Below are 20,703 nucleotides of genomic sequence, written 5' to 3'. Positions count from 1 at the left end.
CTGTACGCGACCTGGTATTTTGTGTGTTGTTGCCTACCACGATCACCATGAGAGAGATAGAGATGTAGGCAAATATATGTATATTAATAATGACGAATGGCCCTTTTTGAACGAATGGACGCTTCACTTTGACAGGGAGATGCGTGTTTGGTGTATCGTGGCATTAGGACTGCTACGCAAATGCGAGGAGGGGGGAAGGGTTACTGAGTAGGGTACGTAGGCAGACGGTCTTGTCTGGTATCTACGCCGTTGCGATGATTCTGAATCAGGATAAGGAATGGAGAAAAGGGCCCAGGCGTGAGTATGCCTCGTAGGCTTCGAGATATTGCAGGAAACACGGATGTTGCAAAACAAGGAGAGACAAACATCACGACAGGGTAACTTTGATGGAAACGGAGAGGCGTAGCATGGAAAAGAAGACGGACAGTCCTGCCTTGGTGGCACCTCGTAAAGGTAGGCAGACGTGGAATGTAGGCAATCGACGACTGTGAGTCTTGTTTGGCCTGGATTAACTAGGTATTTCGTGATGTGATGTGATGTCGACGTCTGGCTAGGGGAGCCGGGTGGCGAGGAAAAAAGGGGGGTGAGGGAGGGAATGGGGGTAAGGTAAGGTAAGGTAGGGTAAGGTAGATGGACGGCGATGGGCTTGAATTGGCGTGCACTGTACTCCGTACGCCCTAGTAGGTCTAACTACCGACGCATTTGGATCTCTTTTGCTAGGTATCTGTTTTCCGCGAGCAGATGGAAGGGATCCATGATTCAAACGGGTGGCCGAGGCCTCCTTGGCCTCTTTGGGGAGAAGGGTCTCGGAAATACAGACGCCACGCCGTTTCTTTTCCCACGCCCTCGAGTCCCCAACTACCGGACCCTGGATCATTTGGGGGCCGGAAAGCTTGCGCCATGCTGGCTTTGGGGGGGACTGTTTCTAGGTAACAATGTTGGACTCCGAGGGACCTGACGACGAGTGGTTGAAAAGAACGGTTCGGAAGTTGAGAGGGTAGTTGGGATGTGTGCTGTATCGTAAAGACATACATACTGCAGGCAGCAAAATGTCCACCACCCTTCGTACCTGGGCATGGAGAAAGAAGTCTTGGATCGTTCATCGTCTCCCAACGGGCCTTGGCACTGATGGCTGCGAGGTGAGATAGACAGCACTTGGGTTCGAAGTGTATCAGACCATGAGGGAGGACCCGGGATCCTTCATGACTCTTGACTCTGCCGTTTTAGATGCTTGGTACTCCACGGGACGAGGAGCGGTGGGGGGGGGGGGGGGGGGGGGGGGTGGGGGGGAGGGGGGGGGGGGGGGCCTGCTGGCTGCGTTTGGGGTGTTTCTTGTCGTTGTGGTGGGGCGGGTGGGGGGGGGGGGGGGGGGGGGGGGGGGGGGGGGGGGGGGGGGGGGGGGGGGGGAGAGGGTAGGGAGCCGGGAAATTCCACCTGCGATCTTGACTCAATGGAATTCACTTCTCTGCAAGGCCGAGCATTGGCTCGAGATCGTGGGTCTCAAAAGACAAACCGAACAGAGAAAGAGCCTAGGCCATTCCAAGGCCCCAAAGTCTCCATGATCTCATGTTTCACATCCCGTGGTCCCCTTGACCGCAGAGGAATGAACACACTGGGAACCACCTACGTAGTAAATCATCCGTACTGCGGCAGGAAATGCGGCGGCACAGCGTCAAAGAGTCAAGGGCAAGGGCATAAGACAAGACCCCGGAGTAGCTGAAAGAATTATGGGTTAATCCCTGGCTGTGGAGCAAATGCGCGCTTGCGGTGCGGCTGCGGTATTGCATTTCGGGGCTGTTAGGGCGGGTGTTTGGCCGGGGGGTGTACCTTTTGCTTTCGCGGGACCAAAGACAGCGGAAATGGCTGAAAAGAAAGTATACACGTTAAGAGCTGCTGTACGGTCCTGTACGGACACCGACAGCGGGTGCGGAGGATGAATCCTGCCTGAACGACTCATCGAGAGGGAGTCCAGGCTCGCTGGCGGCAAGGCGGCTCTCTTTCTGACGACATTTGTGGGGGAGAATCGGGAAGCGCACAAGAATGCCTTGTAGGATTCACCACGCCTTTCTCATCGCGTGTGTGACGAGTGTTTTTGGCCCCACGGATCCGCGCGGATGTCAATGATCGGCAAACCGTCAAAGCTTGGACGGTTTGCGAGCGCCGAGAAAACGATTGCCTAGAGGTTGCTGGAGCGGAGAATGGGATGGCTGGTTCCTTCTCCGAGCGCTTGTTTCCTAGGCGTGGGGTCCTTGCCGAGGTCGAGACCATCCCGTTCGACATTGAGCCTCACATTTGCCACTTGATAGGACTTTGTTGTTTCGAGACATTGTTGCAACAAAGAAGGAGTTCGGTATCGACTCCCTTGGGGGTAGGTAGCACCCAACGCTCCCGCTGTATCAAAATATTCTGGTTGTACCGGTACGCCAGGACTTGTCAATTAGCTCGGCATATCTTCTCGATCGCCAGGGGCGTGTGGCCGCGGGAAGAGGCCAACGCGGGAGCTGAGACATAGGTGCGGGAACAGAGGAAAGCCACAGCACGGCTCGGGGACTTTTCTACTGGAGTGGGCCTGGTGACCACTGAGTCCTGACGGCAGTGAGGTTCAACCGTTCGTTTGCTCTGTAGTGGATGTGGCACGGGTCAGCCTGACAGGAAACACTAAACAGACCAAGTTAGGACGGCGCGGGAACCGTTGCAGGGAACGCACCGGCCGAGGCATGGATATGGAAACGGGGTGTGGCTGGGGACGCCTTACTGTGGTTCAGCACAAGCCGGCGCCAACTTCCACTGGCCCTGCTGCTTCAACTGTGACGTGCAGTCCTGGATCACGATCCCTTGCCGCAATGGAAGACCGGACCAGTGGAGGGTAGGAAATAGAGGGGAAGGGTTGTAATTCCCCGTGATTCCTTCTTGATGATACGGCATAGGGTATCGCCAACACAAACAACGCCGGGGAGCTCCATGTTCGAGACATGCTTCTGGTGGGAGAGAAGTGCGGGTTTCCTGGTGCATTGATGCAGAATGATGCTGATGACGGTTCGAAAAGACGCGAATTAGGGTAACTCGTAAGATTCCCACGATCAGTGCATTTGCAGCGGATAATGAGCGGAGAGACTTCTAGCCGACTAGACAGGCATCCGGGGGCCACGCATGCATCGTGCTTGTTTGTGTTTCAACAAGTGAGAAACCTGGGAGAAAATGACGATACACTCTGAGGTTTGAACGGCACGGCGGCAGTTGAACACGTCGAAGTGTGGACATGTTGAGCAGAAAGCCCCACACAAGACCGACGGCGACTCCGGCCAAGACGTGGTGGGAGAGACGGGGCGGCGGCGTTGAGCGGTAGATAAAAATGGACCGGGACTCTTGATCCCACCGTGGTGGGAAGAGGCCCTTGTGGTTCAGTCGCGGTGGCTTGCTGACTGCGAGGCTGTGTCGAAGCTAAGTAGACAGGGGCCGTAACTCATCCATGGCGACGACAACGAGGGGTCGATCCCTGGATGACGTCCAGTGGCAGCTCGAGGAGCATCGCTGGTTCGCTCACCGCCCAATCGCTTGCGCTCCTTGTGAGACAGCAAATCCTTGCTCCCAGTGAGGATCCCCCACAAAGTGAAATATGAATCGGCTCGACGAGGCTGTTGCACTCTAGAAGCAGTCACAGCGAGATAGAGTCATTTGAAGTGCATAATGATGGTCCGATTCTTTCCTTGGATTTGCTCGACGATTCTGCAGATACGCAGACGCGAAGAGGTTGATTATCCCGCAGATTTGGGTATAGAGAAAGTGATATCGGTCGACGTATCATCGCAGCTTTCGTCCGAGGTAATTACTCCGTGCCGCTGCTAATAGAACAAGGTAACAACACAACCAAGTCCGGTCATGAATGTCGGACGTGGTATTCGTATGGGGATGAGGGGATCGAGAGTGTTCTTCGATTGGCATAACCCCAACCGGCGGGGTTCCTAATGCTGCAACCTCCACCTCTCCGCCCGGTCCCCAAGATGGGCCTACCCGCCGGGCGCTCGGAGTGGCAAGCCACGGGATAGATGTGGCATCGGACCGTTCGCCATCGGGCACCGAAAGACGCGCATTCGTGATTGCGCGGCAATTCGACCGTTGAGGACGTGACGCCCGGGTCGCGACCCTTGACCGGGCGAAGACGTGTCTTGGTGAGCCGGATTTGGGGCTTTCGGTGAGCGCAGGCTGCTATAGGCGACATTAGAATCTTTGGCACTTGGAGGGGCTCTATGGGCTCGAGAGTCGAGAGTAATAGCCTAGGGTTGGGGTTACACAAATGCCTCGTAACGTCTTGATGTATCTTATTTCTGGCAGTTTGCGGTACTTCGTACGGTCTGCGGTAGTGGGCTGCAGGACTTTGACGCAGGTCTTGTATCGGGCCCGTCTTGCACGAGATGCATCGGCCCCAGTGCGACAGTGGAGTGCCTGAGTTGGTCGTGCATCGAGCACCACAATGCTGTGAATTGCGATCAATTGGTTGGTCGACTACTCTGATGCTCCGCCGAATTCAATTGTGCTTTCTCATCTTTACGGATTCCTGGATCTGTCCCTGAAGCGCCTCAATCAACAGCCAGTCGAAGGGCTATCTTCCCAAGGGCCAGCAGTAGAGAAGTGTACCTAGTAGAGTGTTTGGAGGGGCCGAGTTCGTGTACTCTCTAGGCAAGCGTGCGGTCTAGCGAGCCGGACCCTGAACCAAGGCATCGTGTAAGACGGCCATGTTTGACGGCGGACCGTCCTCCGAATCCCGTTCTTCGTGTTAGCTAGCCGGCTATCAGCATTGAGGCCAATTAAGGTAGCGAGAGGGTAGATGGTGGGCAGGGCAATAGAGGTGACGAGTGACGGGCGATGCAATGAGACCCGCGTTACAACCAAAGCCGTCGTCTTGTCATAGGATATGAAGTTGTGACGCATCGTCTCGGAGTCGCCAGTGACAAATCCTAGTTCAAGTTGCAGCACATGGACGAATTGTAAAAAATGCTGAAATTGGTGCATTTCTCTCGAATGTGTATGGACGACAGTCAAGAATCCCTACCCAGAAGTACGTCGCTAGTGAACCTCGCACGGAAGCGGTCTGTCACCTGAACGGAGCCCGGGAGGCAGGGAGGGCAGGGAAGGGCAGTGGAGACGAGCACGTGAGGACCATGCCTGCCATTGCCTGTGCGCACCAGTCAAATGGGCGAATTGGAAGGGCTTGGCGGGCGCAAGCTTTCGTAATCAAGCACACGAACTTGCCCTTTTTGGCAAACCTGCATCCCCATGTTCCTTCCCATTGCATCGTCGCTCGCCCAGGCATCCCAGGCAGCACACCCTCATACCTCTTGCCCGTTTCCTTCACCACCCGTGGACCTCACCTTCCTCCACCACTACCTACCTAGGTAAGGTACCTTGCTGGGTACAGATACGTACTTCAGATGGTCCATACCTTCCATCCTTTTGACCACACGATCCATCCTTTCCCAGACCCTGGAGTTCGGACTCAAGCATGTCCCATGCAGCAGCTCAGGGCAGCAGGAGTCCTTGGCCTAGACCCCCATGGGCCTGCCTTTCTCCCTCTCTCTTTCTCTCTGTCTCTGAAGTCTGGAGTCCTACCTAAGAAATCGTTTTGCTCTACCTATGACCTCACTCTCATCGGCTTAGCTTCTGTACTGCACCTCTGACGCTCTTCTTCTGTCTCGACGACCACCACTAACATCACCATGTAGCGAAGGATACACACACCTGACATGACGCCAAATCCGTCCGCTGACCTGCATCCTGTGCCTGCGTTGACCGACAGCCCTCATGCAAGTTTTTGGGATCTAGCTGCATTGCTATCGTCAACTGTTCGTCAACGCCGTTACAGGCTCCCTCACTCTGCCGCGTCTAGTCTGATACCTACCTACTACACATATCTGCGGATATCAACCACACACTAGCAAATACCTGCAGCCACTCCAATTGCACACCGATGCCTGCTTTCGAAATTCCAGAAGGACTCGGCGAAATCATGCATAGTGAGGCCGGTGGTGGTGGTGCTACTGCTGCTTTCCATCTACAAGCCTTGCAGACCTTGAAACCAGCAGTCTATATGTCTTTCCACGGCCAAGGCGATGAACCAAAAGGACGGGCTGCTAACCCGGGGCTCTCATAGGATTGTCTGCAATCATTCGCCCTCTTCTCGCCAGCCGTGCCGTTGACAGGTTCACGGGCCAATACCGGAGCCTTGGATTTGGAGGGAAGGACCCGTCGATCAAAGTCTCAAACATGCCTTCGCATCGGTCGAATCGCAGCTCGTCCCCCTTGAGACTTGCATTGGCCGGTGTACGGGGATTGACGGAAGCCGTTGCATCCAAGACATAGTCCACATTGGATGATATACCTCCCTTTCGCCCACTCTAGTGTACCTACTCTGCGGGACTGGGAGATGCTCATCCAAGCTCCCTCGTCCATGGATCATGGAGGACTGGGATCCGCTGCCCCTGGCATCACATCGCATCTCATTTTCAGCCATCACCAGGTACCCTGCGATCCAAGAAGGCCGCCCGAGTCTCTCTCACCAGGTGCCCGGGTCTGATCTCGACATGGCCTCCAATGACGGCATGATACTAAGCGCGTTTGATCTGACCATCCTCCCGATAACTGGGAAGAGCATGGAACCTTCGCATGCAGAAGCTCCCGGCCATGGTCAGCACCAGCACCAATTCGGAACGTACTGTGGCCAATAGGCACTACCAAGACAGCCACCGCAGTATGGTGGGACCTCTGGTGGATGGCCTGCATGCACCATTGCACAGCCTTATCCCGGTATAATAGCACAACGAACAGTTGTTTGTATACGATCGCCTAGCTGGGGCGTCGAGTTACTTGGTCGATGATAACGGACATCTCACCTTACCTCGACACATGGCTATTCTTTCCTGACAGTCAGCACGAGTGTCATCCATGCCGACCTTTATCAACATAAGGTACTGACCCGTGCAAACGAGCTTGCCATTTGAAACTATTATGGTCAAGCTATATTCGGCAATTGGATGGAGACAACTGCTTCCATTTCGGTCTGCTCCATGCGTCAACCCTGAGCCTACTTATTCGTACCTCAAGGCAGGCTGCGGTTACTGTCCACTCAGAATCCAGCTTGGACGCTACGAGTACCAGGGTGACCTCCTTCAACCACGATGGAGATCCGAACCGGTCGCTCGCATGCCAGCCCATCACAGCAAAAGATATGTACGACGTCCATCGGTACCTGACGCGTGGATCATGTCCCTTTTCTGTCGTGCTGCGACCAACCACGCTGCATCGTGACAGAACAACTCCCCCTGCTTACTCTCGACGATGAACATGGCGGGCCTCAGAGCGCAATCGAAGCTATCGGGCGCCAGATCAACACTAGGCCTCATATCAACCTTGATGACATGCCAGCGAAATTGGAGGGCCAAGTCTCGTCATACATAGCAAATGCACTTTCAGTCAATCGGCAGCACTTTGCGGTCACCAATGTGTGCATACTTGGAGGACAAATTCTATGGGGCAGCTCGCGAACCTCTGACCGGCATGTTCTTCTTTTAGCAATGACAGCCGTAGGCTAAGAGGCCAAGCTCCGACCGAGTGGTGCCTGCCCCCCGTTAGCGTGTATGCCAGACGAGCAATCGAAAATCGAAATACAGAGGATAATTCGAGATGGAATTCACACCCGATCGATTAGGAACCTCGGAAAGGATATCGGTCAACGGGGAGTACAGCACCACCACCACACCTTATTGCTCCTCGTGGAAGGAATTTGCGTGGCGGCAGCACCGGGCAACGCAAAAAGATCGCCGCATCACAAACGGCTAGGCGTAACGAACCTCGGTGCAGCGACACAGAGTCAGCCCTGCGGTCCAAGACAATGGAGCTATCTTGGGGCCGTTCGTGCCATGCGCTGCCTAGAGCTGGTGCTGGTGCTGATGTCGAAGTCAGTGCCACCAAAACGATAATAGACACTTGGGGGTCTCTATTTCGCCCATTAAGCGCAACCACAGCACGAGGCGGCAGCGGCAGTCATGGCTGGATCGGATGAGCAGCATCATCGTCAGCAAAGAGAGGCTACCTTACCTTACCTTACCTCGGGGTGAAGGGAGTACCTGGCAGCAGTCGGCAGCACACGACATGCGATATGCGACAACTTAAGCAACATGCGGCGATGCGCATTTGTGTTTCCAGAAATGTTTCTGGGCGCAAGGGGAGAAAAAGAGATGGCTCACCAACCATGCACCACGACTGCATTTCCATATCGTCTTCCAGAGTACAACACCGCGGACGGGACCAATTGGCATTCGTCGATTCTTTTTCTTTTCGTACAACCATCCACCCATGCCCGTCCCATTCCATCCCATCGCGCATCAGCCCTGCTGCACCTCATCAACCCAAAGTATGGGGACAGACCGGCAGTGTCCATTTTGAGAGATGTTTCGATTGGAAAGGATGCTGAAGATGACTCTTTTGACCGACCCCTCCGTTCCCCCTTCACCCTTACCTCAGGGCTCCCGTCGCCAGTCTCCAACGGAGCCAGCCCCCCCCTCCACTTGTGCACACCTACATCTACGAATACACAGGAAGGTATCCGTACCTAGTCCGTACCTAACGTACCTCACTTGGCTCTCGTTGATGTGCCCTGTCTAGTTCGCTCAAGTACGCACGCCCACCATCATTCTCACCCCCCCTCCACCCCAGCCCGTTTTCCACCGCTCACCCCTCCTCTCCGCCTGCTCACCTCTTCGTTCTGCTCGCACTCACTCTTTCTCTTCTCACACCTTTTTTACTTGCTGCGCCTTACCAGGCCATGATGGAAAGGTGCAAGGCACCTTTCCCTGGTCCTGCCCTGCGCCATCAAGACCTCTGGTCTGCATACCGCTCTAATGCACAAGATGCAGCCTTAGTCATTGGTCTCACTCAGATGACATCCACTGTCGACTGCCAGAGGGTCCCACTGCTGCCTTAGACGGCTCTCTACCAATCTACCAATTGCCTACCCGTGTGACGACCTCCCAGGCTGCCAGGCCTATAAGGTCGTGATGCCTTCGCTCTTTTCCATCTCCCCATCCTTAGTCTACTCCAGTATAAGTCATCACGAACACACTCACTTGGGTTCCCTTTTCTATTTCCTATTTCTGCCTTGTTCCCCTTGCTTCTCTGCATACCTGGCAGCTTTCAGTCTCTCTGATCATTGCTCAACTCGATATCCCCCCAACCAAACACCAACAACACACAAACTTCCTCAAGAGATAAAGCCATCCTCTCCCCCGACTCATATCTCAGGGATCAATTCCTCGGTCCTTCACACCATACATCACTTCAGTCACTCAACGTACTTCTGAATAACGTTCACAATGTGCTATCAACTTGTCGAGCTCTACTCAGCATGCCGCTGCCTCTACTACCAGCACGCCATTGACAGATGCGCTGCCTACGGCCGACCAGGACATAGCATCCAGAACAGAACAATTTTGGTCGGATACGCCTGCCATGCTCACTCTTCATCACACAGCACGTACGCATCACAATACTCATACTCCGACTCTGGTTACCACTCTAGCCATTCAAGCAAGGGCTCCCGCCAGTACCGGTGAAATGTCTTGTCTTCGGTGATGGGTTGCTGCTCATGGCATTCCCCCAAGCTGCTGCTTTTCCAATTCGGCACTTGGGTTACCTACCTATACTCCTTTAGAGGAAGGTCGGCCTCTCAAACGCTGCCACCCTCGCAGCTATCTCTCCTCTTCGTCGGCCATGACCGTTTGATGTCTTCATCGGCGCCTCCCGCTGTGCGATGACTCTCCGGCCAATGGCTTATACGGATCCCTCCACTCCGGTTATTTTACCACCGACACCAACAAACTATTTCCACCATCACGCCCTGCCATGAAGTTCAGCAACGAAGTTATCGAAGACAGAGACGAGATCACGAACATGACGGAAACATTTCACGGCCTATCAATAGTCATCATCAGCGCGCTGCAATTAAACGACATCTTCCACCAAGTCCACGCCCCCCGGTCTCGCTCAAACTTCGAAATCTTCTCGACATTCAACTCTTTCCAACCTTCTTTTTCTCTTTTCCCATTTCGGTTTCCCCCCCTTCTTTCAATAGATGTGGTTTCCTTCCCTTTCGACATTGGACATGCATAGCGTTGGTTCTGGGTTGTTTCTTTTCTGCATTGGGCGGTTGGGATGAACACATGCATACATGAGATGCCTAACTTCTAATTGGGCTGGACCTCATCTTCTCTGCCTTCGGGGCATCACTTTGGGTTTACGCTTTGGTTTTCAGGAGGGGGACTTTTTCTTCTTCAAGTCAGCGGCGGCAAGATTCGATTCTACAGGCATTCGACAACGGTCTCATTCTCAACTTTGTGTAGTTTACGGACGAGTTTTCGATGCATTTGGCGGGCGGGCGGGCGGGAGGATACCAGGCGTTCAGGTTCGGAAAGATACAAGCGCATCGCTGCGCATGCGATGGTTGACGAGAGTACCAGGGTGAGCGAGGTTTTTTGTTGTTGCATTGTTTTTTTTTGTTTTTTTCTGTCTTGCATTTTCTGCTTTCCAATGTTGCATATCAGAATTGTTGCTTTCTCTCTCTCAATCTCTCTACTTACTCTTCTTCTGTTCTCTACCAAGATTTCTCTCTTGCTTTCTTCTCTCACATGATCTGTACCATCATCCGATGATAGACGAGTTGCTCTGGGAGCAACGGGGAAAAAACCAATGACGGGTGTCGACAGCAGAGACACACACAAAAAGGGCAACTGGAATGCCCGCAACGAGGAAGAAAAGAGCGGCATGACGCCTTCCTTCACCTCAACACTACTTTTGATGCCAGACATCATTTTATTTCGATTCTTTGAGATTCGACCAATTGGCATTTCTCATTCAGGGAGATTTTTATCTTATACTGCCAAACTACACAGGGCTGTCTGGGACTTCCTGAGGTTGGTTAAAAACACGGTATGGCAATTTTGCCCGCCCTGCAGGGATTGAGCTGGTTGCAATTGGAGGGCCAGATACGCACGGCGATCTGGCCAGAGAATCGTTGTATTAGAGAGACCACATTATCAAATATAGACAATCTGGAAAGAAGTTCCAAGAGCTTCCCAGGACACAATTGAGAGACTTTCCAATCGTGAACACGTTTCCCACGTCATTGGTTAGGGCACGGAGGACTTTGCAATGATATCAAAGGTGGCAAATAATTAAACGGTCCGCAGTAGAAGGTAGCTCGGGGAGCGTTGTGAGTCAAGATCCTGCAAAGCTAGGCAGATTCGGGGCCATGTTACCCCAAGATAGGCCCCAATCAGAGGTTGTCACGGGGGGGGAGTGTTTACGGGAAAGTGGGCTTTTGTTAGCGACGTTGTCACCTGGGAGAGAGAGAGAGAGAGAGAGAGAGAAAAGTATTTGCGGACTTTGGCGTGTTGTTTGCACTTTACTGAAAGGGGAATCATCTTTCGACGACAAGGTGGGACTTTAATTCACAAAAAAAGAAGACGAATGGAATCGAAAGGATTTCCTCCCCCAAGGGAAAGGAAATGCTCGGGTACAAGAGTTCGGGCCATGCAATGACATCCTACCCGTGGGGAACTTTATTTCGAGTAGGATCTTTCTCTCTCTCTCTCTCTCTCGGTCGTTGGCGGCTGCTCCCTCCTCGGTATGTGCGGTACGGACGGTCTGGCTGGCGGGCGAAGGAACAGCAGGCAGGCATCAGCACTCAGTTGAGCCCGCCTCTTACACGCCATTGGTCGAGGGAGAAGGAAATCTGTTTTGGGGGCCACGACCAGCCTCGTTTGGACGGCCGAGAACTCAGCCTTGCGATAGGGGGTGGTGGTGCAAAAGCAGGGGGGCGTGTGTGTGTGGGTGTATATGCGGATGGGAAATATGGGAGACGCGAAGAAACTGAGTTTTTCCATTGGCAGGGTGGTGGTTCAAGGTGCTGACGGGATTTCGGGGAGGGGGGCTGCTTTCTTTGCCGGACGCACGGAGGAGAATGGAGTGCCGCGGGAGGCCTTTGCGTGGGCTTCATGGTATCGTGGGAATGCGCGCGGTGGTGGTGGTGGGGAGGGTGTTTGGGAGAAGGTGGAAACAAAACGGGAACCAAATGACATGGATATCTTGGACGGGTAGGTGGGTACCTCGACTGCAGTTCCCACTCGTCGGGACTCGAGAACATGAAAAAAGGATTCTGAGACAGTGGTGAAGTTGTGGTGGGCTGGTGAGTGGGAAAGACTCCCGGTGAGATGGGTTGATGCAGTGCAGCAGTGTTGAGCGGGAGTGGAGGGGGGTGGTGTGTTCCGTTGTCCAAATGGGGGAAATGGAGTGCAAGAGACGTATGCATGGATGGGTACGGAGTAATGGTGTTTGCCAGATCTGCCATGGGTTGAGCTGTACCGCGCAGAGTACGAGGAAGAGGAAACCCTTGAATTTGACGGGTACCTAGAAAGAAAGCCTTGCGCCAAGAAGGGCGTGTGAGTTTGGACAGACCTATCCGTGGACCGTACCTGGGTCAGATGCGGATGGTGGGGTTTCCTTGGGTCGTGTCTGTCTGGTCCCGAAAGAAAGGGACTGGGAATTCGGGAACGGCAAAGTCAGGTAACACGGGCATGGGGCGTGATGTGCCGGTCCAAATCTTGAAGCGGACAGACAGAGATAGATGAAATGCATCGAAGGTACCGTTCTAAGAATAGATTTATTTTTAGACGTGCGGAGGGAGAGACAGACGGACGGAAGGGGAGAATGGAATTAAACAGACGAACACCGCAACGAACGGATGGTGGGGAGTGGGGAAATGGGCGACGGACAAGTTGACAAGCTAAGCCCAACAAGCGAGCTTGTGCGCGCGCGCGGCGCCCGTCGCGGCAGATGGTCCAGGGTGCGTGGGTGCCAAGGGCATGGACATGGGCGTGAGGCGCCGAAATAAGCGAAGTTCCGCGCTTGTTGGGGAATAGCCGCAATTGAGCGTCATTTGGCGTGACAGGTGAGCCGGCGTGGATTTTTGTGGGGGGTGAAAGCTACTCGGTGAGATGACGGACCACGGATCACAAAACCCGGCAAGATGTGCTGTGGGGTCTAAAAATGAACATCGTACGGGCAGGGGATGGGGAGCACATGGGATTACCTCCTGGAGGTCGGGGATATGAGATCAATGTCTTGGTGGATTACGCATGTCTTTTTGGGACATTTTTGGTTTCTGCATGGGACTTTCCCGCGTCTTCTTTCTCACGGTGAGTATAAGGTAGCGTACATGGGTGATTGTGAGTGTAAGTGTAGGTGGTGTGTGGGCTGCATGTGTTTCTTTTTTGGACCGTGTCTTAGGGGAAAATGCGGCGGTAAGCATACATGATACCAATGAGGGAGGGATGAAGTGAGTGCTTAGTGGTGGGGTTTGCCGCTTGCCGCTTGCCGCTGCCGCCCTTGGTGGTGTGTCGTACAGTAAGATGCCAAAAATTGCCTGCGGTGAAGAATGCGCAGGCTTGAGGAGGGGGGAGGGGGATGATGTGTGTGTGGTGATGTGACGCTCGCACTTGTGTATGTGTATGCACGTTCGTGTATGTAAGTGTGCAAGTATGTGTATGTAAGTGTGCAAGTATGTGTGGGCGGGTGGGTTTGGAGGGTCATGAGTGAGAGTTGAGTGGTTGGAACCCTACACCATGGCAACCCATCAAGGAGGGTCAAGTAAGATTCTCATCAGATTACTTAGACGACAGGCGCGGGAAGGCGCAAGCGGACGAGGGAGAGATACGACACGTGCCGCAGACACGCATATACCTATGGATGCATAAGCGCAAGCGCTTTGGAGTCGTGCAGGTGTGTGTATCGCGGCGTGAAGTGTCTGGCCAGTCTAGACGGGGCTTGACGCTAGGGCTCTGAGCCTTGGTTTTGGTGGTTGCAGCGCAGCGCATGGTTTACGATTGGTGAGATGCGAGATTTCCCAGATGTGAGGGACGCCGAGCGAGGGCTGGGTCGGGTGGTTTCGACATGAGGTCACCTCCAAGGAACCTCCCCACACCCCTGCTCTCATTTTGGCTTTGTCCTTGCATTCTACTCTTGTGTACGTACGGCATACAGACTCGACGTATTTGTTATTGAAAGCATGGGCGTAAGGGAACTGATCCCTAGGCATCAATTCGAGATGCCGAGAAAATGCAATCATGTATCCTTACGCTGCCATCTAAAGACACGCCATGTCGTTCGGAGCTTAAGACCTGGGCTCATTTGCCAGTACAGCGTACTCCGTACATAGGGTAGTAGTGGCTTTGAGACATCAGACATGACAGCTGTCCGCTGTGCAGATCGTCCAAAGATTTACAAAATTCAAATTTAGACAAAAAATGACTTGATCAATTTGGGGGGGGGGGGGGAGGGGTAGAAACGACAGTCGGTCGTATTTTCTGCCCAAACGCCAGGGGGGGGGGGCATGTCCCTGTCCTGTTCATCTGAAGAAGCAACTTCTCATCTGAACTTTGCTCCATTTTGAAAGAGGATCCCCCGGTGAATGGGATGCCTCCTCACCTGAAAATCGTGGGACTGCGGATACTTCGTGGTTTGATTTCACGATGCTTGCGTTTGTTTCCTTGCTGGGTATCATTTGAGTTTCTTCCACAGCGTTGCTTTTCTTTACTTCCCATTCGATGGTCGGAAAGTAGAGGGGGGACGTGTGGCAGAATTCTCAGCATTTTCTGACCTCTGATGGCCAAAGACGTGCCGAAGGAATGGAAGATACCGTGCATCGCAGGAAGGATTTGTTGAAATCGAGATATCGACTTCGGGAGGTCCTGGAGGAAGGCAGTTTGTTGTCGGACAAGGGGTGTCCCAAGGGGGTGGGGTTCGCACCGCGGCCGACCGCCCGGGCCAGGATGCGGCCTCAAGCATCCGTACGGACGGCGTATGCAATCTTTGTTTGTGCAAGGCACTTTGTCCGTAGGTAGCGTACCTCAGGGAAGGTAGATACCTTTGCTGCAGAAGGATTCGAGGCAAACAATCTTCATGCAAGCATGTAAACAAGAAGGACGGGTAACTAGACACGAACTGGCCTAGCAGCACCAATCGACAGCTTCTCACTGTGATGGGAAGCGATATATTGATGTGCAATTGCGGCGGGAACCGCAAAGCACCGGATCCTACCGGGCAGAATCGATGCTTGGCCAGCTTCTTCGAGGGTTGTCCGGACTCGCGTGATGCTTGGCCTCAGCCATGCTAGGGTGCCGGGGTGAGGGGTCGCGGGTCGCGGATGCGGATGCGGACGGAGCGGCAGGCAGCTGCTGTGAGCTTCTTTTTGATCCTGCGACCGCGATATCCGGCTCATCGTGACATACCTCGAGGTAGAAAGACGTACAGGGGGTGGGAAGGGGTCGCTGTTTGACGGCCGCCTTGCCATGGGACCATTGTCAAGCAAGACTACGCCGTACTCGAAAACTTGGAAATGATGCATATCTAGGATTCTTTCCACGCGCGGCCTGCCTTGGCTTGGCTGAAGGATTCCTATTTTGGGGGCTGCAGATTTGCCCAGATTTTAACGTGCCGCCGCTGGTGACCGGTGAGAGAAGCAGAGTGGGCAACTTTGCCAAAGAGAGGCAACTGAAATCCCATGCTGAGTGGGATACTAATCCGTGATTTGGATAGGATGATGCGAACCAGCCGACTAGGCGGTACGAAGTGATGGAAGGAACAAAAAAGTGCCAGGCGGATATGCATGGGCGTCCGCGGCTTTCGAGGTCCTATGCCCGGCCGACCGGGGGGCGGGCCTCGGTGTGCCAAAATGGGGGATCCGAGTCTCGGAAGGAGTCGTCGAAAGGGTGACATGGCAACCCATGCCTCCAATCTATGCAGGCACTTCTACCTGGGTTGTGTAGGTCACTGTCCAATGCTCATGAAGCATGCAAGACACACCACTTTGTGCGTGGGTAGACTTGCTGACCTTTGGAGACACACGTTCCGGTGCCGAAAGCATGGCACTTCTGTCTCACTTCCTTGACGCCGCCCAGTACGAGTTGCAACCTTAGTCAGAGGCTGATATTCGCGGAACTTTTGAAGGTGAAAGCTAGACTGGGCTGGGTTGCTGATGTTCGAGACGCAAGGGACTTCTAAATCCAGAGAGCCGGGGATGCGCGCAAGTAATCGATCTTGAGCTTGGTGGGGTGCTGGATCTTGGATTACTGGGTTGCTCACATCGCGGCTATCCTTATTGGTCGCCGTTGTCGCCCGGGATCTGGTTCCTGAAAATGATGCCTTGAAACGGCGAGATGATACCAGAAACATCTCTTTGCATTTCGGTTGGAGGGCTTGGTTGGACAAGTGTGTGAATTGCCTGTCGGCCGTTGCCTGGAAGAGCGTGTGCCACAGAACGAGAGCTCAGAGATCGTCGCTGGCAATGAGCAGCTGAGGAGTTACACCGGCTGGGTGGTGCGGCCATGCGCCCCCTGAACCACTAGGCTTGGTCTCTGTCTTGGTGTGCTCTGGCTTGTTGAATTGAATTGGGGACTGTCCTCGGCTCTTTGCGATGGAAGGATGACCAGAAATAACGGCGAGGGGGCGTATGGTTCTTCGAGATTTAGGGTAGTGATGTGAGATGTGGCTGCGTGACGAGGCTGGTGATAGGCGTGGGCGAGTGAGATTGAGGCTCAGTTCCTCGTACAATGTCATCCGTCGTAGCTAGCCCTGTCGGCTGTTGGAGGATCTCTTGGATGCGCAGGTGTGTGATCAGAGCAGGGGGGACTTGCGAGGCGCAATTACTCTATAGATGGAGAACGATCTGAGCTTGACGGGAGCGCCACAGACAGTGGCGGATGCGGAGCGGAGGAGTCGGCAAGGTCTGCCGTCCTCTCGCGGGGACGGTGGCGGTAGGATTCGGTAGGATTTTGGGGGAGTTCGGGGACTTGGGGTCTAGAACAACCTGGGGTTGATGGTGATCGAGGAAGACGGGGTTTGCTTTGGAATGAGGTCATTGCTGTGAAGATGCAGTTGAATGGCGATGCTTGTTTCGTGGTGGTTGTGAGATGGGTCATGGCATCTTGCCTGAGTTATTTCCTTAATCTGTGGTAATCGCCGATGGAAAGCTAGAAGGTGCTATGGAAATGGAAGGCGGCAAGGGAAGGTGGTTACCTGCCTTTCATCGTTATTTAGGTACCTTGGGTACTCGACCGATGGAAGGCAGGACTTAGGTGGTTAAGGTAAGGAAAGTATCAATGGAAACAACTATTTGCCCTGAAAGTCAGTTTTGCAGCGGAACTACAGCAGCATAAGCCCTGGAAGGCGCTGAAACTTGTCGTTTCTTTCCCCACGAGGGCCCCCTCCGGCGGTAACCCCGGTTCCTCGCTCCTTCCACGGGCCACAGCGGGACCCGTTACGGAGGACATCCGGTCGCGTTCGCGTCGCGCCCTGAGTTCCGCCCCTCGTCCCGCAACCTCACTTTCCAACCTCGGAGATGCTGTACCTCCACCTCGGCGACACCACTATCACACCGTCGACCCCGTCCGCCACAATCTAAGCTGTCAGCCGCTTCTTCTTTCTCATTAAGACCTCAGTATCCTTCGAAAAGAAAAGGCCAGCTGCGAAAGAGACGAAATGCCCACTCTCTCTTGTTCTGTGCACTAGCTGGCCTATCCCCGGATTCATTGTCTCCTCAGACGAGCGTTTGTTCATAAAGTTCCTTTTACCCCAGTGAGTGCCAGATATCACCAGTACCACGTGACCTCAAGTTCACGACAACCTCACTCTTTCTGCAAAGCAGGAGACTCAACATCTTGCGAGATCTTTTTGCCTCATTCAACAAAAGCAAACCGATACAGGTATACAAAACTGACCAGCCGTCTCAATGGATCCCTTCGCGCAGACCACAGTCTTTTACATCCACGTCATCAAAAAGGCATGGCGCCGCCTGGACAGCTCCCTCGCATCCGCTCGGCGGAGGCGTCAATCGAGAAGGGCCGCGCAGCCTACGCGGACCAGCGCTTCCGCGTCGCACTCGAGCACTTCACCCTCGTCGCCGGGAATTGCCCATGTTCGTCACCCTCTGGAGGAGGGCCTGCCTCCTCAGGTGGAGGCTCAGGAAGTAGTTCCGGTGGTCGTACTTCTCGAAGTCTCAAAGGGCTCGGGGCCGCAGGTTCTGGAGGTGGTGGAGGTGCAGGTCCTGACGGCGGAGACGCCAGCGGGAACGGCCACAGCCCCGCGCAGCAGCGCCGCCGGCGGGAAAGGTGTACGTGCCGCGACTTTGCTCAAGCGGCGGCCCGGCACCGCCGCGAAAGGGGCAGCGTCTACGCGGAGGCCACTAAGGAGTGCAAATGCGGCGCCGAGAAGACGTGGGGCCGCTGCCACCGTGAAGGCCACGTCCAGGCGCTCGACTACCGGGCTGCGTGCTTTGAGAAGATGGGAAAGCTGGATATGGCGCGCAGGGATGCGGAGTGGTTGTTAGAGATTGCGCCGAGGCGGTTGGAGGTGAGTCTTTGCTCTGTTGTTTTTCGGACTTGGCTGTGCGTGCTGTCGCTCCCTGACCACTTTGCGTGCTTGTCTTCCTCTTATGCTGGGTTCCATGTGAATAACATGTTTTCAGGGGTACATGAGGCTGGGGAAGATATACAAGTTGGAGAAGAAACACGAGATGGCGTGGGCTGCGTGGAGTGCCGGTATTGAGGTTGGACAAAAGGAAGGCCTCACCAGTACGACGAAATATGAAGTATGCGATATCTACTTGAACTTGGTATCGCTTGACTATTCGCTAACCTCGACTCTTGCAGCAACTTTGCAAGATCCGCGAACCATTACACAAACACTTTTGTCGGAGAGATCCTATGGAGCTACCAATCGAGTTGATTGAAAAAGTATTTTCCTACTTTGATTTTCATGAGTTATGGTGAGTTCAAGCAGCCCGATACAAGTCCTTTGACCGACACTCCTTCTCCTGACTCAATTGCTGACATGGAATGCCAGCCGAATATCGGGAGTCTGTAAACGATGGGACCAGTTCCTTGACACCCACCCCTACATCTGGAGACAGGTTCATTTTCCTTCACTAAACCCGCAAAAGCCACCAAGAGTCTCCTTCCTAAAAACGTTGCGGAGGCGGACCGGCGGCGGCGCCCGTAGCCTCGTCATCCCCAACGCGCACGCCTTCCAACTCAACGAGTCAAAGTGGCTGTCTCTCATCCAGACCACGAACCCGCGCATGACGACGCGCCTAGAGATCGGCGCGATCAAGCGTGACCTCGAGGGCGGCGACTGGGGCTACAAGCTGCCTCCCAAGCCGCTTTTCTTCGAAGGGCTCACGCACCTCGGCTTCAGTTTCCGCGTCAACAGACCGAATTATCAGAGTAGTGGTGGCGCCCAGCCCTTCGTGAGGCAGTTTGTCGAACGTGCCCGGGAGAATATCGAGAGGATATCCCTCTTCAGCATGCACCTCAACGATCTGGGCTGGCCGGAGCTGCCCCGACTCAAGATCCTTCAGTTAACCGGTCCGCTGACTTCGACATTGAATCAGCTAACCCCTGAGCGTCGAATTGACCCCGTGAGTTGTGCCTCCTCTTCCATCTATTTCTCCTTTTTTTTTTTTTTTTTTTTTTTTTTTTTGGCTGTTGCAAAGTTATCCACGCAGTTACCATGTTTGCTAACCAGCACCTGCAGTTCGCCCTCGCCCGCTCAACGCCAAACCTAGAACAACTACACATGGACAACTTTGGCGTATTCACTGGCCTAGACTCCCTCGCTCCGCCAGAAGATTGTTGGTCTCTCTGGCCGGGCCTCCAGGTAATCAAGCTCGGCAAGGCGTGCGGCGCCCTCTCCATGGGCGACAAGCGCCACTTCCCGCCGCTGCACCCGTCCTCCTTCCGCGTCCTCGACGCCCGCGCCGCACTACAGTCCAACCACGGCGACTGGCTGCCCCAGCAGCTGCCTCTCGACTACTCGGGCTACGAGGCCGCCGAGTCCCTCGTCACCTACCCCAACCTCGAGCGCTTCTGGATGCCGAAACTGCCCCTGAGCGTCGATCTCGCCACCGTCCTCCTCGAGCCCGCCGTCCGCTCAGGCAGGCTACGGGAGCTCGGCCTCTGCTGGCGCCAGGAGCCGGGCCAGTTCTTCCCCGGCGCGCTCGACTGGCTTCGTGGCAGCGTCTCGGTCCGCACGTTTGGCTTCTTCAATTTTGATTTCGAGTCCCACGAGAACCTGACGCGCGACCCGGCGCAGAGGGGCCGCGGCATCGACTCGGTCGATCTCCTCTTTGGTTTCCTCCAGTCGTTCCCCAACCTCGAGGTCCTCGAGCTTCACTCGGACCTGTGCGACCCGATGCGCCTCGGCGCCATCATCGAGCGCGTCGCGATACTGGGCAGGCTGAAGAAGGTGTACCAGCGCGCGCTGACGGGTGTGGCGATGGACCAGCTGAGGACGTTTTGTGGCGCTCACGGAGTCGAGGTCGTGTACGGTAGCTGGGAAGCTGAGTTCCCCGTACCGTTGGAACCCTTGACTCCCGTGGAGGCCGAAATTGGTGAGTGAAAGTGGCTCAACGTTGATAGTCGTGGGGTAGCAACTGGCCAAGAAATTGATACGTTGCTATTGGTTTTCTTTTGTGACCTTTCCGGTCGAATCACGTAGGTCTCATAGCATTAAGCGTGACTGCTTGGATTCATGTGTTTGATACTTGCTGTCCGTAATGAAAAAAGAAAAACGGGCGATTTCCACATGATCTTCTCCTTGATA

General features: G+C 54.3%; 9 protein-coding genes across 9 annotated transcripts; 5 read left to right on the top strand and 4 right to left on the bottom strand.

Moving 5' to 3' along the window:
• Positions 1–4,635: 4,635 nt before the first annotated feature.
• CABS01_01624 (uncharacterized protein) lies at positions 4,636–4,929 on the bottom strand (the record flags this gene model as incomplete). The annotated part of the gene is made up of 1 exon (XM_060535004.1): positions 4,636–4,929. The coding sequence occupies one exon, from the start codon at positions 4,927–4,929 to the stop codon at positions 4,636–4,638; it is 294 nt and encodes a 97-aa protein (XP_060398193.1).
• A 1,523-nt stretch (positions 4,930–6,452) lies between these two features.
• CABS01_01623 (uncharacterized protein) lies at positions 6,453–6,722 on the top strand (the record flags this gene model as incomplete). The annotated part of the gene is made up of 1 exon (XM_060535003.1): positions 6,453–6,722. The coding sequence occupies one exon, from the start codon at positions 6,453–6,455 to the stop codon at positions 6,720–6,722; it is 270 nt and encodes an 89-aa protein (XP_060398192.1).
• A 1,449-nt stretch (positions 6,723–8,171) lies between these two features.
• Positions 8,172–8,609, top strand: CABS01_01622 (uncharacterized protein; the record flags this gene model as incomplete). Its single annotated transcript, XM_060535002.1, has 1 exon — positions 8,172–8,609. One exon carries the CDS (start codon positions 8,172–8,174, stop codon positions 8,607–8,609), a length of 438 nt encoding a protein of 145 aa, XP_060398191.1.
• Positions 8,610–9,050: 441 nt separating this feature from the next.
• On the top strand, positions 9,051–9,353 carry CABS01_01621 (uncharacterized protein; the record flags this gene model as incomplete). Its single annotated transcript, XM_060535001.1, has 1 exon — positions 9,051–9,353. One exon carries the CDS (start codon positions 9,051–9,053, stop codon positions 9,351–9,353), a length of 303 nt encoding a protein of 100 aa, XP_060398190.1.
• Positions 9,354–9,365: 12 nt separating this feature from the next.
• Positions 9,366–9,605, top strand: CABS01_01620 (uncharacterized protein; the record flags this gene model as incomplete). The annotated part of the gene is made up of 2 exons (XM_060535000.1): positions 9,366–9,526; positions 9,581–9,605. The coding sequence occupies 2 exons, from the start codon at positions 9,366–9,368 to the stop codon at positions 9,603–9,605; spliced, it is 186 nt and encodes a 61-aa protein (XP_060398189.1).
• A 4,613-nt stretch (positions 9,606–14,218) lies between these two features.
• Positions 14,219–14,696, bottom strand: CABS01_01619 (uncharacterized protein; the record flags this gene model as incomplete). Its single annotated transcript, XM_060534999.1, has 2 exons — positions 14,219–14,225; positions 14,533–14,696. The coding sequence occupies 2 exons, from the start codon at positions 14,694–14,696 to the stop codon at positions 14,219–14,221; spliced, it is 171 nt and encodes a 56-aa protein (XP_060398188.1).
• Positions 14,697–15,501: 805 nt separating this feature from the next.
• Positions 15,502–15,822, bottom strand: CABS01_01618 (uncharacterized protein; the record flags this gene model as incomplete). The annotated part of the gene is made up of 1 exon (XM_060534998.1): positions 15,502–15,822. One exon carries the CDS (start codon positions 15,820–15,822, stop codon positions 15,502–15,504), a length of 321 nt encoding a protein of 106 aa, XP_060398187.1.
• Positions 15,823–16,748: 926 nt separating this feature from the next.
• On the bottom strand, positions 16,749–17,024 carry CABS01_01617 (uncharacterized protein; the record flags this gene model as incomplete). Its single annotated transcript, XM_060534997.1, has 1 exon — positions 16,749–17,024. One exon carries the CDS (start codon positions 17,022–17,024, stop codon positions 16,749–16,751), a length of 276 nt encoding a protein of 91 aa, XP_060398186.1.
• An 862-nt stretch (positions 17,025–17,886) lies between these two features.
• On the top strand, positions 17,887–20,499 carry CABS01_01616 (F-box domain-containing protein; the record flags this gene model as incomplete). The annotated part of the gene is made up of 5 exons (XM_060534996.1): positions 17,887–18,453; positions 18,569–18,691; positions 18,753–18,868; positions 18,946–19,519; positions 19,636–20,499. 5 exons carry the CDS (start codon positions 17,887–17,889, stop codon positions 20,497–20,499), a joined length of 2,244 nt encoding a protein of 747 aa, XP_060398185.1.
• Positions 20,500–20,703: the final 204 nt, after the last annotated feature.

This window comes from Colletotrichum abscissum, assembly GCF_030869225.1.
Source record: "Colletotrichum abscissum strain IMI 504890 chromosome Unknown Scaffold_3.1, whole genome shotgun sequence".
Taxonomy (NCBI): domain Eukaryota; kingdom Fungi; phylum Ascomycota; class Sordariomycetes; order Glomerellales; family Glomerellaceae; genus Colletotrichum; species Colletotrichum abscissum.
The sequence above is the reverse complement of the archived record's forward strand: the minus strand, read 5'-3'. Positions and strand labels throughout refer to the sequence as shown.